The sequence below is a fragment of the Malus sylvestris genome, chromosome 15 (assembly GCF_916048215.2).
Source record: "Malus sylvestris chromosome 15, drMalSylv7.2, whole genome shotgun sequence".
Taxonomy (NCBI): domain Eukaryota; kingdom Viridiplantae; phylum Streptophyta; class Magnoliopsida; order Rosales; family Rosaceae; genus Malus; species Malus sylvestris.
Genome location: NC_062274.1, coordinates 10,044,936 through 10,057,744, shown reverse-complemented (window position 1 = coordinate 10,057,744; position 12,809 = coordinate 10,044,936). Strand labels below are relative to the sequence as shown.

The 12,809-nt window shown below is 41.4% G+C and overlaps 2 protein-coding genes across 2 annotated transcripts; one reads left to right on the top strand and one right to left on the bottom strand.

Moving 5' to 3' along the window:
* The first annotated feature begins 1,139 nt into the window (after nucleotides 1-1,139).
* Nucleotides 1,140-2,482, top strand: LOC126603608 (uncharacterized). Its single transcript, XM_050270523.1, has 3 exons — nucleotides 1,140-1,735; nucleotides 1,814-2,077; nucleotides 2,202-2,482. The coding sequence occupies exons 1-3, from the start codon at nucleotides 1,181-1,183 to the stop codon at nucleotides 2,391-2,393; spliced, it is 1,011 nt and encodes a 336-aa protein (XP_050126480.1). The 5' UTR covers nucleotides 1,140-1,180; the 3' UTR covers nucleotides 2,394-2,482.
* A 706-nt stretch (nucleotides 2,483-3,188) lies between these two features.
* Nucleotides 3,189-12,343, bottom strand: LOC126603607 (uncharacterized). Its single transcript, XM_050270522.1, has 4 exons — nucleotides 11,972-12,343; nucleotides 10,248-11,491; nucleotides 3,845-3,919; nucleotides 3,189-3,428 (listed from the first exon to the last, which is right to left on the bottom strand). The coding sequence occupies exons 2-4, from the start codon at nucleotides 11,151-11,153 to the stop codon at nucleotides 3,312-3,314; spliced, it is 1,098 nt and encodes a 365-aa protein (XP_050126479.1). The 5' UTR covers nucleotides 11,154-11,491; nucleotides 11,972-12,343; the 3' UTR covers nucleotides 3,189-3,311.
* Nucleotides 12,344-12,809: the final 466 nt, after the last annotated feature.

Genomic DNA, 12,809 nt, shown 5'->3' with positions numbered 1-12,809 from the left:
CGGTTACCCGCCCGTCATAACCGTTGCTCATCCCTACTCTCACCTTACTTCTTTAAACAATCATTTATCGCATGAACTATCATCTCTTTACTAATTTACCCCCTAAACTATTTTGTTTTCATCTGATTTATCTCGTAAGTATATAAAATTGATCAATTTCCTCTTTTTTAAAACGAACTAGCTGGTGTCTTTGCCACGTTAGTCCACTCTTTTGGAGCTTAGAAGACTCACATAGACATTTCATCTTCTCTTGACCACCATCACGTGATTCACCACGTAAGACATGTCGTGTGGAATACAAACCTAAAATACGTCCCCAACCACACCGAGTTACCCCGTATTTACCCCTTATTTTGTGTTTTATATACTTACCCACGATCATAACTAGTTTGGATTGAAGTTATGTCACATCCCCGCCCAGGCCCCTACCACATCTCGGGTTCGACTCTACCGTAGCACGATATTGTCCACTTTAGGCCCCGACGATGCCCTCACAGTTTTGTTTCTGGGAACTCAGACGAGAACTTCCTAGTGGGTCACCCATCTTGGGAATGCTTTTGCCCGAAATCGCTTAACTTCGGAGTTCCGATGAAATCCTAAGCCAGTGAGTTCCCAAAAGGTCTCGTGCTAGGTAGAGATGAGAATATACATATAAGACTTACAAGATCCACTTCCCTGAACGATGTGGGATGTTACAAGTTATGTATGAAGGGTTTTACCATAATTTCATAATATTTTAGTCGATAAAGAGCCTCTGCTAATGAGTAGCAAGCATACATTAGAGATTGAAAGAAAAATGAATATAATTTAGAGTTATTGATAATTTTTCAAAACGAAATAACTCAAAATAAAAGGGGTAGACTAAAGATGAATTTAGTGTCATTTAATATTACGATCTAGTGATATTCTTTTTTACTTGTAAGTGAGAGTCTTAGGTTCAATTCTCACCAAATATGAATTTAAATCATATTATTGTTAACTCATATTTTCACCAAATACAAATTTAAATCACATTATTACTAACTCATTATTAATCCAAACCCACCTCTCTCTCGTTAAATGTTAAATAAACTGAATTTAAATCCAAAGGCCAAATAATAGGGGTTGTGGCTCGCACAAGGACCATACCTTTGCTCAACCTTTGAATTATCCAATATCTACTTGCCGTGGGTCCGGAAGGATGCTGACCCTTCACTTTCTCTCCCTCACCTCCACACCTCTCCTCTCCTCTCCTGCTACTCACTCTTTCCTCTACCCAAACATTACCAGTCTTCCTTCCATGGCCACTGCCTCACCCTTTTCCCCGGCATTGCCCCGAATTTACCACCCTAGTGCTCGTCCTACACCTGCTGCATCTGCATCTGCCCGCCCCCTCCTCACTTCCCAGAAACCGCCGCACAGCTTTTACCATGCTCATGCTGCTGCTAATCCAATTCCCGTATCATCATCTGTTACTGTGGGGAATTACCATCCTACCTCTCGGGTAGTCCTGACGACGAGGTGCAAGGCGATGGAGGTGTCCGTGGAGGAAGGGTCGGCGTCAGGGGGAGGAGGAGACAACTGGGTGCCGGTGGTGCCGCTGGCGGCGCTGCCAAGGGGGGAGCGGCGGGTGATAATTCAGGATGGGGAGGCCATACTGTTGCTGTGGTACAAGGATCAGGTGTATGCAATAGAGAATCGGTCCCCTGCCGAAGGGGCTTACAGCGAAGGCCTTCTCAATGCCAAGCTCACCCAGGTAGGTAGCAATTATACGCTTGGCACATTTTTGTAGTTGATTGAATAACGAATCAAGAGTTAACTGTTGTGGGTGCAGGATGGGTGTATAGTTTGCCCATCAACTGATAGCACATTTGATCTGCGCACCGGAGGCATCAAGGAGTGGTATCCGAAAAACCCCGTGCTGAGAGTTCTTACACCTGCTTTGCGGACGCTTTTCGTTTACCCCGTCAAAACTGATGAAGAGAACATTTACATCAGCCTCGGCCCTGCTTCCGATGATGCTGCCGCTGCCGCCGAGATTGTCTTCAGTGGCAAGGCTCAACCTGGTTTTACAGCCACAGATGTCAATGTGGATGAGGTACTTTTCTTTTTCTTCTTATTAATAACTTGCGGTGCAAGTGCAACGAGCCATTCCTTCTTACAGACGAATCACAGTAGTCTAGTCCGAAGTTAACGTGTTCGCGTGTGGTATGCGATGTCAGGTGAAAATGGTGGTGGATGAGGGTATGGAAGTGGCGTTCGGCTTCACGGGGAGGAATGAAATAATAAACGGGAAGGCGGCAGTGATTGGGTTCCTGTTGTTGTTAGATTTTGAACTCTTGACTGGGAAAGGTATTCTTAAGGGGACAGGCTTCTTGGACTTTATTTACTCTGTTTCTAATGCTTTGCAGTAAACATTTCCAAATGTTAAATTAAATGTTTCTTCCAATTCCCAGCATGAAATATACACACATATATATATAGGTTTTGCCACTTGTTCTCAGTTTGGATGCTTTCTTAGTTTCCTTATTATTTGTTATCACATGACTGCAATTTCTTGTTAAATTGTTGAATGTTGGTTGGTTCTGTTGTGCTTGATTAGTGTCTTCCGAATCGACCTAAAAGGGGTGTCGCTAGAAGACTTATTTTAAACCACTCTGTACATCATATGATGTGGTTGTTGATGGTTGGAATCATTCTTTAAATAAAAATAGAATCCAACCTTCAACCATCACATCGTGTGGTTTACAGAATCGTGACGCCTCAATCGCTCTCTCTCAGTCTCGGCATTCATTTCTGGTTTCTGTTGGTGGCGTGGTTTTTAGGTTAATCCTACAGCTTGGGCACGCAGAGCTCATAGACTCAAGTAAAAAGACATACAAGCCCATCCACGCGCGGCACACTTGACCAATTTTCATTACTTTCAATGTGGTCGTGACATTTCTCAGTTTTCATTCGAATTTAAGACCTCTCACTTCTGTCTGCCTAAGCCGCACAACAGCAGCCACGACCGTATATAAATGATCCAGAAGTACCACTGCCTTTGCATGACTGTTGTGGCGCCGGAGTTTTGTATCAGATCTGATGGGGTTCATGAGACCATGTTATATGTTACATGATGTTCGATTTTCTTTTGTTGTTGGCTACATCATGTAATGTAATTGCAGATGTCTTGTTCTTCAAAAAGGAAAAATTGAAGTACAGAAAAGGCACCCATCAAAGACAGGCTAACAAATAAACTCTGAAATATATAAATTCTGTTGTGCTGAGTTTCTTTGGAAGACAATGGTTTAACAAATACAAACACAAACAAACAAAAAGATCCAAGAAAATTATGTTGTATGGGAACCATGTGTCCGTGACGCCCAGATACCAAAAACTAGAAACCAGAAAACGAATAATATTGCCCAGTAGCGTGCAGGTCCATACTTGATCCTGGTGAGCACAAACTGCAACATATAAAACCAAAATGATTATTACGGTCTCATTCGGTCCATAATGATTCCGGTAGATGTTGGATAGAATCAAAATTCCCTCAAATGTATATGATTAGTTGAAAACGAAGCATAACACAACTTTCTTCAACCTATGAATATCAATTCAAATCAAGTACAGGATTGAAGGCAAGGAAATCACAACATAGAGTTCGTTTTTAGTTTTCACTTTTTGTGATTGAGATAACGGGAAATTATATGGGGGAAAAGAGGGAGGAAGAAGGGTGGTGGGAAGGAAGGTAAACCATAAGGGTTTGTCCATTTTAATAATGTCTAGTGAAATCCACACATAGAGCACCATCCAGATTCAATGCAAATAAACATTATAAATGGAGGATAAAATGAAAAACGAGAAAGGTATAATTACTTACAAAGCGAAAGAAAACCACAACTGTCAAAGCACAAATTCCTCCAAGGAGAATATGAAGACCGCTTCTGGCAGTTTTCTGCACAAAAAACTAGAGTTTATCAAATATGAAATAAATGATGGTGATTAAAGGAAACTATATGGTGTAATACATGATTTATTTCTAAGAATGCCTTAATAGGAAAAGACGAGGAAGTTGATTAAAGGCCCTTTTGACTTGATATGAAGAGAACTTTATCCTAGGAAGCACTTGTTTTATTTAAAAAAAAAAAGAAAGATTGTATTATTAAAAAGAAGAAAAACGAGGAACAAAGAGAATGGTCCACCTCCGAACACAAAACAGAATAAACACAAACAGCTCCAAACGAGAAGGAAACACCCTAATAAAAATTTTTAAGGCTGCCCCCTTCCAATCAAGCCAAATTAGGGAGAGGGAGATTCTATTGAACTCAGGAGAAATCGAGATCCAATAATTCTACTTAAGACTGCAAGTAACTAGAAAAAGATTACAAATCATAATTTGATCTGTACAATAAACGCTACACAGCCTAAGCAATATAAACCACTGTTCTAAAAATCCCCATCTAGCCTGCCTAAATCCGCATAGGCACCTGGCTAGGTCTCGACTCTCACTTAGACCGAAAATAGATCTTTCATTTTGCTTTTAATTTTTTCACTAAATTGTAAGAGATTTGTTGAATACTTGGATGAAAACACATTATATGCTTGTTCCTCAAGTTTTCATTAGGTTCTAATACTTTATTATCTATATATCATCCTATTTTTCAAGATTTATGTATCCCAATGCAAATGTGTACTTTTTAAGTATAAGAATACACTTATTTATACGATATATAATAAATTTACTTAAATCTGCCTAGTCCGCCTAGGTGTCCCTAGCCAGACGCCTGACTAGCGCCTAACATCTTTTAGAAACTTGGTATCAGCCAAAGTCTAAATAAATATTAGTACACAGCTCCTTCCATTCCATTATTACGGTTTTCACATATGATAGAATAGCAGCTTGCGGGAATCACCCAACTTATAGGGTTCTCCCTATCAAGCTTCAACCACAACATACATGAGCCTTAACCATACATAGTCCTGTCATTGTTGAATCTCGCTCTCTTTCTTCTACTGCTTACTTTCAAAGAGTTTAACAGATTGATTACATACTGCTTATACCATACTTAGGGCCTCCGTATTTAGATCTCGTATAAATACTCGAGGGACTCAAATGTAATTATGTAATAAAGGAAGGGGCAAATATGTAATAAATGAGGAGCCCTTATTCTATAAAAGGACTCCTCACCCTCACAATTAGAGGAGGCCAATCCCTAGGCCCTCTCACCGCCTCTCAAAGCTCTCACTCTCAGAGCTCTCCCTCAAAATACAATATCAGTATGGACGTAGCCCAAACCTTGGGGTGAACCACGATACATCTTGTGTTATTTACATTTCTTGCAGATTCACGGTCGGATTTACGTTGTTCCAAGACCTCCCGTTTTGTGCATCAACATTTGGCACCGTCTGTGGGAATCGACACAAAAAGTTATGTCGGTTCTCTCGCAATTTTTCACCTCCGCCATGAATCTGCAAAAAACTCAAGAGACAACCAAAACTCTCTTTGCCTCTCTCTTGCTTCTGATCTCTTTCACCTCTTCAAACAAAGCACCAATCTCTCTCTCTCTCTGTTTTCTCCAAAACCCAAAATCCCAAACCTTCAAATTTACCAAACGCAACCAAAGTTTCCCACAACTTGACGTTTTTGCCTAGATGGTTTCGGCTTCTACTCCTGCTAGAACTGCTTCTACTTCTCCTCTCCCTCCGCAGCTCCATCTCCCCCTTACTCGCCAACTGCACCAACCTCCAGGCCCTCGACCTCTCTTCCAACTTCCCCACCGACCCCATTCCCCAGCAATTGGACCTTCTCGTCCACCTCTCCGCCTTCGACGTCTCCAACAACAAGCTCGCAGGTCCGATTCCGATCTCGCTGGGCAATCGGAGTGGGAACCTGCCGAGATTCGATGCGACATCGTTTGAGGGAAACAAAGAGCTTTATGGGTACCCTTTGCCACCGCTGAAAAGCAAGGGGCTTTCGGTTCTGGCCATCGTCGGCATCGGATTGGGAAGTGGTTTCACGAGCTTGGTGCTTAATTTTATCGACATCTGCATTTTGGTTGAAAATTACAGAGCGGAAGATAGCGCTGGAAGAAGGGAAGATTAGCCACCTCATGCCTGATTATTGAGATGGATTTTGGGCTGATGGGTTTGGAGGGTCCCGACGCTGGAAGAAGAGAGGCAACGGGAAAGGTTGGTGACCGATCTGGCTCTGCCTCTGCCAAGCAGCAAAGGTCTTGGCCGGCGGACGACGATTGGAGGACCCTAAAAATCCGAAGGCTCACAACACAGTTTTTACATTATCCGCTATGCGATTTCGAGATTATCGAGAAAAATGGGCAGGAAGTTCTTCGTCAGCGCCAACTGGAAATGCAATGGAACCTTCGATGAGGTGAAGAAGATCGTCAACATACTGAACAAGGGACAAGTTCCATCGCAAGACGTTGTGGAGTTTGTGGTTAGCCCACCGTATGTGTTTATTCCAGTAGGGAAGAGTTTGTTGAGGCCCGATTTCCATGTCGCGGCACAAAACTGCTAGGTCAAGAAGGGTGGTGCCTTCACTGGTGAAGTTAGTGCTGAGATGCTAGTCAATCTCGAAGTCTTATAACAGAGGCTACATGCCAGTGGTTATAATCAGGGATCTGGCCTTGGAAGTGCATCGTTTTCTAGCTTTGGAGCTAACAATCGTGGCTTTCTATCATTAGAAAATAGCAAGCGGCATGTGAGGGGCAGCGGTCCTATATGCAGTTGCAATACCCCCCTTGGTATTCTTTATGAGCAGAATCGGAGCCCGAGGGCCTCAAAGCCAAAGAGTCAAATCATGGCTGATAGCTCTGTGGAGAACACCAAACATAATGCTTCTACAAACAAGGTCCTTGATGAATCGTTCAACAGGACTGATTTTGTAACAGAGTACAAAGATGCTAAGTTCTTCATTATCAAGTCATACAGTGAAGATAATGTTCACAAGAGCATCAAATATGGTGTCTGGGCCAGCACGCCAAACTGTAACAAAAAGTTGGAAGCTGCATATCGTGAAGCTAAGGAGATGCATGATAGCTGCCCAATTTTTCCTCTTCTTTTCGGTGAATGCTAATGCTCAGTTCGGTGGGGTGGCTGAAATGATTGGACCTGTTGATTTTGACAAGAGTCTGGATTACTAGCATGCATGTGGAGGCCAGCGAGGAGAATCATGGGGGAACACATGGGGGACAACGCAAAAGAGAAAGAAAAAGAAAAGGGAGACTACTAGTAAAGCTACAGGAAAAGAAACAAAAACAGAAAAGAAAAAGTAAAAGCAAAAGAAAGCAGAAAAGGAAAAGTCGAAAAGAAGATGCTCCACTATTCCACTATCCCACGGGATAACATGATTATAGATAAGAAGATGCCCACCAAGTTTCCCCGTCTCCACTTTCTGTTGGACCAAAAGATGCCCATCAACATGCTGAAAACATGTAATTTATTTTTCTTATCTTTCGGAGACATCTGTATAAACCCCATCAGAGGGTAATAGTAATAGTAATAGTAATAATAATAATAATAAACGGCAAAGCCCAAAATAAATGGGCTGGAATGTTGTGTGGAGGACGAAGGCCCATAAGCCCAAAATAGCACCAACCAGGTGATCAAAAGTACGCCTAGTACTCCACAATTATTCGGCAACTTGCCGCTATTACCACCAACCAGGTTATCAAAAGTATGCCCAGTACCCCAAAATTATTCGGCAACCTCCCGCTATTACTACCAACCAGGTGATGAAATGTACAACCTGTACTCTAATAGCATTTGGCAACTAGCCATTCATGCCACCAACCAGGTGATGAAATGTACAACCCGTACTCTAATATCATTTGGCAACTAGCCATTTATGCCACCAACCAGGTGATGAAATGTACAACTCGTACTCTCCTTCATGCCACCGACAAGGTGATCAAAAGTACGCTCAGTACTCCAAATTATACATGAGCATTACTCATGTCATTCATACATAAACATTCATGAGTATCACTCATGACAATCATACATAAACATTCATGACCATCATTAATGTCAACATTTATGAGCATCACTCATGTTAACATTCATGAGCATCACTCACGTTAACATCTATAAGCATCACTCATGTCAATCAACATAAACATTTATGAGCTTCATTTACAGAGCTCTAGCTTCAAAAGCTTCATTTACAGAGCTCTAGCTTCAAAAGCTTCATTTACAAAAGCTCCAGCTTCGAAAGCTTCATTTACAGAGCTCTAACTTCAAAGCTTCACTTGCAAAGCTTCACCTACAAAGCTTCAGCGTGGGGTATACAAATACCGCCTCCGAACAACCGTCACTTCGGCCCATACATGGATTTAATTTGAAGTCTCCAGCCAACATACTCTATTGACCGAAGACTTGGGGGACTACATTATGTACCATATATTGGGCCTCAACTGGGCCTCATGAAAAATACTTGGAGGACTTAGCCTATTATTTATGTATTAAAGAGCGAACCCTTATTCTATAAAAGGGACTCCCTCACTTTCATTAGAGAGCACCCATTATTCATGTACTGAGGAGCGAGCCCTTATTTTATAAAAGAGACTCCCTCACCTTCATTAGAGAGCAACGCCGCCAGCTGAGCAACCGCCTCGCCGTGAGCATCACTCCTAACCCATCACTTATGTATTGAGGAGCGAGCCCTTATTCTATAAAAAGGACTCCCTCACCACCATTAGAGAGCATCGCTGCCTACTGAGCAACCGCCTCACCGCGAGCATCAACTCTAGCCCATCATTTATGTATTGAGGAGCGAGCCCTTATTCTATAAAAAGGACCCTCTCACCTTCAAGCGCCACAAGCCGAGCTAACCAAGGCAACATAAACCACAAGCCGAGCAGCCTTGCAACATGTGCTACTTATAGTTGAGCATCGTTTCACTTTAAGCACCGCCTCATATCAAGTACCAGTTCAAGACGACATCTAATTACTTCGGCCCACACATGGACTGAATTTCAAGTCTCCAGCCCAAAGACTCTTGACTGAAGACTTGGGGGACTACTGTTTATACCATACTTAGAGCCTCCGTATTTATATCTCGTATAAATACTCGGAAGACTCAAATGTAATTATATAATAAAGGAATGGGCAAATATGTAATAAGTGAGGAGCCCTTATTCTATAAAATGACTCATCACCCTCACAATTAGAGGAGGCCAATCCCTAGGCCCTCTCACCCCCTCTCAAAGCTCTCTCTCCCTCAGAAATACAATATCAGTGTGGACGTAGCCCAAACCTTGGGGTGAACCACGATACACCTTGTGTTATTTACATTTCTTGCAGATTCACGGTCGGATTTACGTTGTTCCAAGACCTCTGGTTTTGTGCATCAAGACATACCATTCCTTACACAGTCTCAAGCTGAAACTCAATCTTTGAGCACCGAATCCATACCTCAAAAAACAAAATTTTGTCCCAAAGATCACATATATTCTAAAAATTATGAAGGTGATCCATAATTTCTCTTAACCTTTAAGATCTTGGTAATGTTGTTCTGTGATGAAACACAAACCCTAGGAAGCTAAATATGCGATATTGCAGAATAATATGAACTCAAATGAAACAAACACACACAACACACAAATAATTGTTGTTGAGGTTCGGCTAACTTTGCCAACTTCCCCATGTGATCCCTTGAGAAGAAGAATAGCACAGATTACAAGCACTAGTTGAACCCTAGCTAAAACCCCAAAGCCGTGCTAACAATCCCTCTCTCACACCATACCTCTCAATACGTATTTTGCATGACAATGTGCTCTCAGAAACAGCCTAATTATATCACATAGGCCGTGGGGTTACATATCTTTTCATTTTTTGAAAAGAAGACTAGGTGGTTAAACCTAGTAAAACTAGGATAGTACTCTTTCTTTACTAATTCTACTCCTAGACCACCTAGGAATACTAGAGAAAATAGGCCTCGCAAACCAATCACAACGCTTAGAATTATGGTTCACCATAGAAGAATAAAAAAGAAATGAAAACAGACAATCAACTAGTTTTGCTAGTTGGTGGATTTCTTATCCATTTGTTGTAATTCCTTCCATTGTTTTAATAAAATTCTATCGTTTCTTCTCAGGACAAAAAAAAAATTCTTAATGTCTGAAAAAATTCAAATTTGACTAGCATGTAAAGATCAGTCAATGGTCCAATAAATTAATTTCCCCACAAAGCTTGCAGAATTTAAAGGGAAAAAATTCCTATCTGCACCATTTTTTGATAATTGAATGACACCAAATCTAACGTACCTTCCCAACACGAGGAGCTATAAGCCATGCAAGAGTAACAGTAAGAAGCCCTGTAGCAAGCAGAATTCCAGTACCTTCCACAGCCCATTTGGTTGCAGGATTTTCAGCAGGAACAATGACAGGATTCAAAGGTTGTTCCGATGCAACTTGTGAAATTTCAACAGAATTGCTATCTGTATTATTGTTATTGCTACTATTACCATATGGAGTAAACCACAGCGAAATTTCACTCAGTCGTTGCCTTCTGATAGCAGCTACAGCGTCAGGATCTATACCTGCACATGTATTGACCTGTGCGGCATCGGCTTCCCCCCTAGCAGTTCTTTCCCTCAATGTTTCATACTCCTTTAAGGAGACCATAACCTTTTTGAAGTCTGAAGTTCTGATATTTTTTGCAACACGTCCGCAGATTTCACAAACAGTGGATCCATGGTTGACAAACCATTTGAGTGCACAAGCGTAGTGTACCAGAGCAAGGTCATTTTTGCAAGAGCAACCAAGCTCAACTAACATGTCTTCATGGCGACATGAACCAGTCTCTAAATCAGCACTACATATGAAAACCTCTCCATCAGGGCTTATAAACTCCAAAAAACCAGATTCTTTTCCAACATTTTTCTGGGCGGAAATATCACATTCAGCATCTTTAGGGACTAGCGTACTGTGAGGTTTTACTTCCCCGTTGCTTATACATGCTTCTTGTAAAGGAGGAACAATACCCAAAAACCCTAACGCTGCATCTCCCCTTTTGTCCGATTCAGCACAATGGCACACGCGACAAGTTAGCAAGCTGGCCTCGTTGTCAAGACTATGGCGTGCTTGAGTACCAATATCATCACTATGTCCAGGTGAGCCATCGTCCTCACAGGCTACAATGCTAGCTTCCGATAAGCTTTCCTTGCCCATCAAGTGTTAGAGGTTTAATTTCAAGATGGCAATTTGTGCAACTGAGTTATTGAACCTCTCTATTTTGGTATAATTCCGACATCCAGGTCATTACATCAAGTGTACAATCATAAGAAACATAAGGCAAGAACTGCCGTTCCATAGAATAATGGCAGGTAACAAAAGTTCAGTTCCAGCTGTAAAAGGAAGCTAACCCTCCAAACATAATACAAGGGCCGGTAAAGAGATTAAAAAAGCCGGAAACATGAACTCTGCATCTCCTTGTAGCCTCTAATAAGACTTAATCTAAACATTGCTCCCATGTAGAGTCATTATAGACCCTGTTATGGTTAGATCCACTGACAAGCAAAAACAGCAGTGCATGGGAAATATGTCAGAGAGGCATGTCGACGACCAAGTTATAATTAACAACATAAGATAAAAGCATGCTAGGATAATAACTGTAAAATCACAAACCTAAGTTGTTATATGAACATATACAATGTGAAGAAACCACAAACCTAAAATGTAAACAGGAAATCGTTTAAGAATTATAAACCAAATAATAGAAAAAGAAACTATTACAGCAGGACAACCACTAACATGACATCCCACACCCATATTAAGGCCTCGTTTGGTATAGAGGATTGGATTGGATTTAAATGGATAAGCTACAATTTTGCTAAACTAAACTTCAATTCACAGAGCCTCATATCGCAATGCATTGAAAAATCAAACCCCTATTAATAGAAAATCAAAACCCTATAACAATGTATAATTCAGAGAATTAAGTAGATGCGGAAAGAAATTGACAAGCAAAATCGATGAGGGGTGCTTACATTGCTCCTTTCAATTTTGTTGCCGCCGCCGCACTAGACTGAAGAAGCGGAGCGCAGATATTAAGTGTTTGTGTGTTCGATTGTTGAAGAAAGAGCGAGCAAGCAAGAGGGAGATAGGATAGGATTGGAATTGGAATTGAGGTGTACGGCACCGGAAGCCTGAAGGCGAAGGGGATTGGATTGGGTTGGATTGGATTGATGGTTGAGAACGAAACAGTGGGAGGGATTTAGGGTTTGGTATTGGGAAAGCGAAATGCAAGAGTAGAGTGCAAAGCCGTCGGAAAAGATAGCTGACCTGAGATCGCAGGACTGGACACTGAAGGGAAGGGACTGGTTGTGATTTGTCCCAGAAGTTTCAGTGTCCCCTTCATTATATTTGCTGCCACCTGTCCCCACATCAGACACTATTCAACACCAACTTTCTCGTTTACTTCAAGTTTCCCTTGTAGAATACAAAGAGAAAATAGTTAACGGGAGGTCTCTCAAATTGGGATTTGGATCGCATCCGGATCTAAATTGTAGGGTCTTAGGAATTCTCATATTTTAATCTTTCATCGTACATCGTACGGTCAGAAATTGTTTAATTTTTTTATTTAAAACTAAATACAGATAGTATTTAACGAAAACTGATCGCACGATGTACGATGAACGGTTAAGATGTGGATTCCCACAAAATGGATACGGCGAGGATCCTCTTCCCTCAAATTGGCCTCCTCTGTTGGTCCGTCAATTTCGACTTCGATCCATTTGGTTTTTTTTGTTTAGATTTCGTCAATTATGTTATTAGTGTGCTAATATGGCACAAATCATTTCTTAATTGCCTTTGCAATTAAATAAT

Coding starts and splice junctions, on each gene's coding strand:
- LOC126603607 (XM_050270522.1), bottom strand. CDS start 11,153: ATGGGCAAGGAAAGCTTATCGGAAGCTAGCATTGTAGCCTGTGAGGAC. Junction 3,920..10,247: donor TAGCTCCTCGTGTTGGGAAG/GTACGTTAGATT, acceptor TTTTTTGTGCAG/AAAACTGCCAGAAGCGGTCT. Junction 3,429..3,844: donor TTGTGGTTTTCTTTCGCTTT/GTAAGTAATTAT, acceptor TATATGTTGCAG/TTTGTGCTCACCAGGATCAA.
- LOC126603608 (XM_050270523.1), top strand. CDS start 1,181: ATGCTGACCCTTCACTTTCTCTCCCTCACCTCCACACCTCTCCTCTCC. Junction 1,736..1,813: donor TCAATGCCAAGCTCACCCAG/GTAGGTAGCAAT, acceptor TTGTGGGTGCAG/GATGGGTGTATAGTTTGCCC. Junction 2,078..2,201: donor CAGATGTCAATGTGGATGAG/GTACTTTTCTTT, acceptor ATGCGATGTCAG/GTGAAAATGGTGGTGGATGA.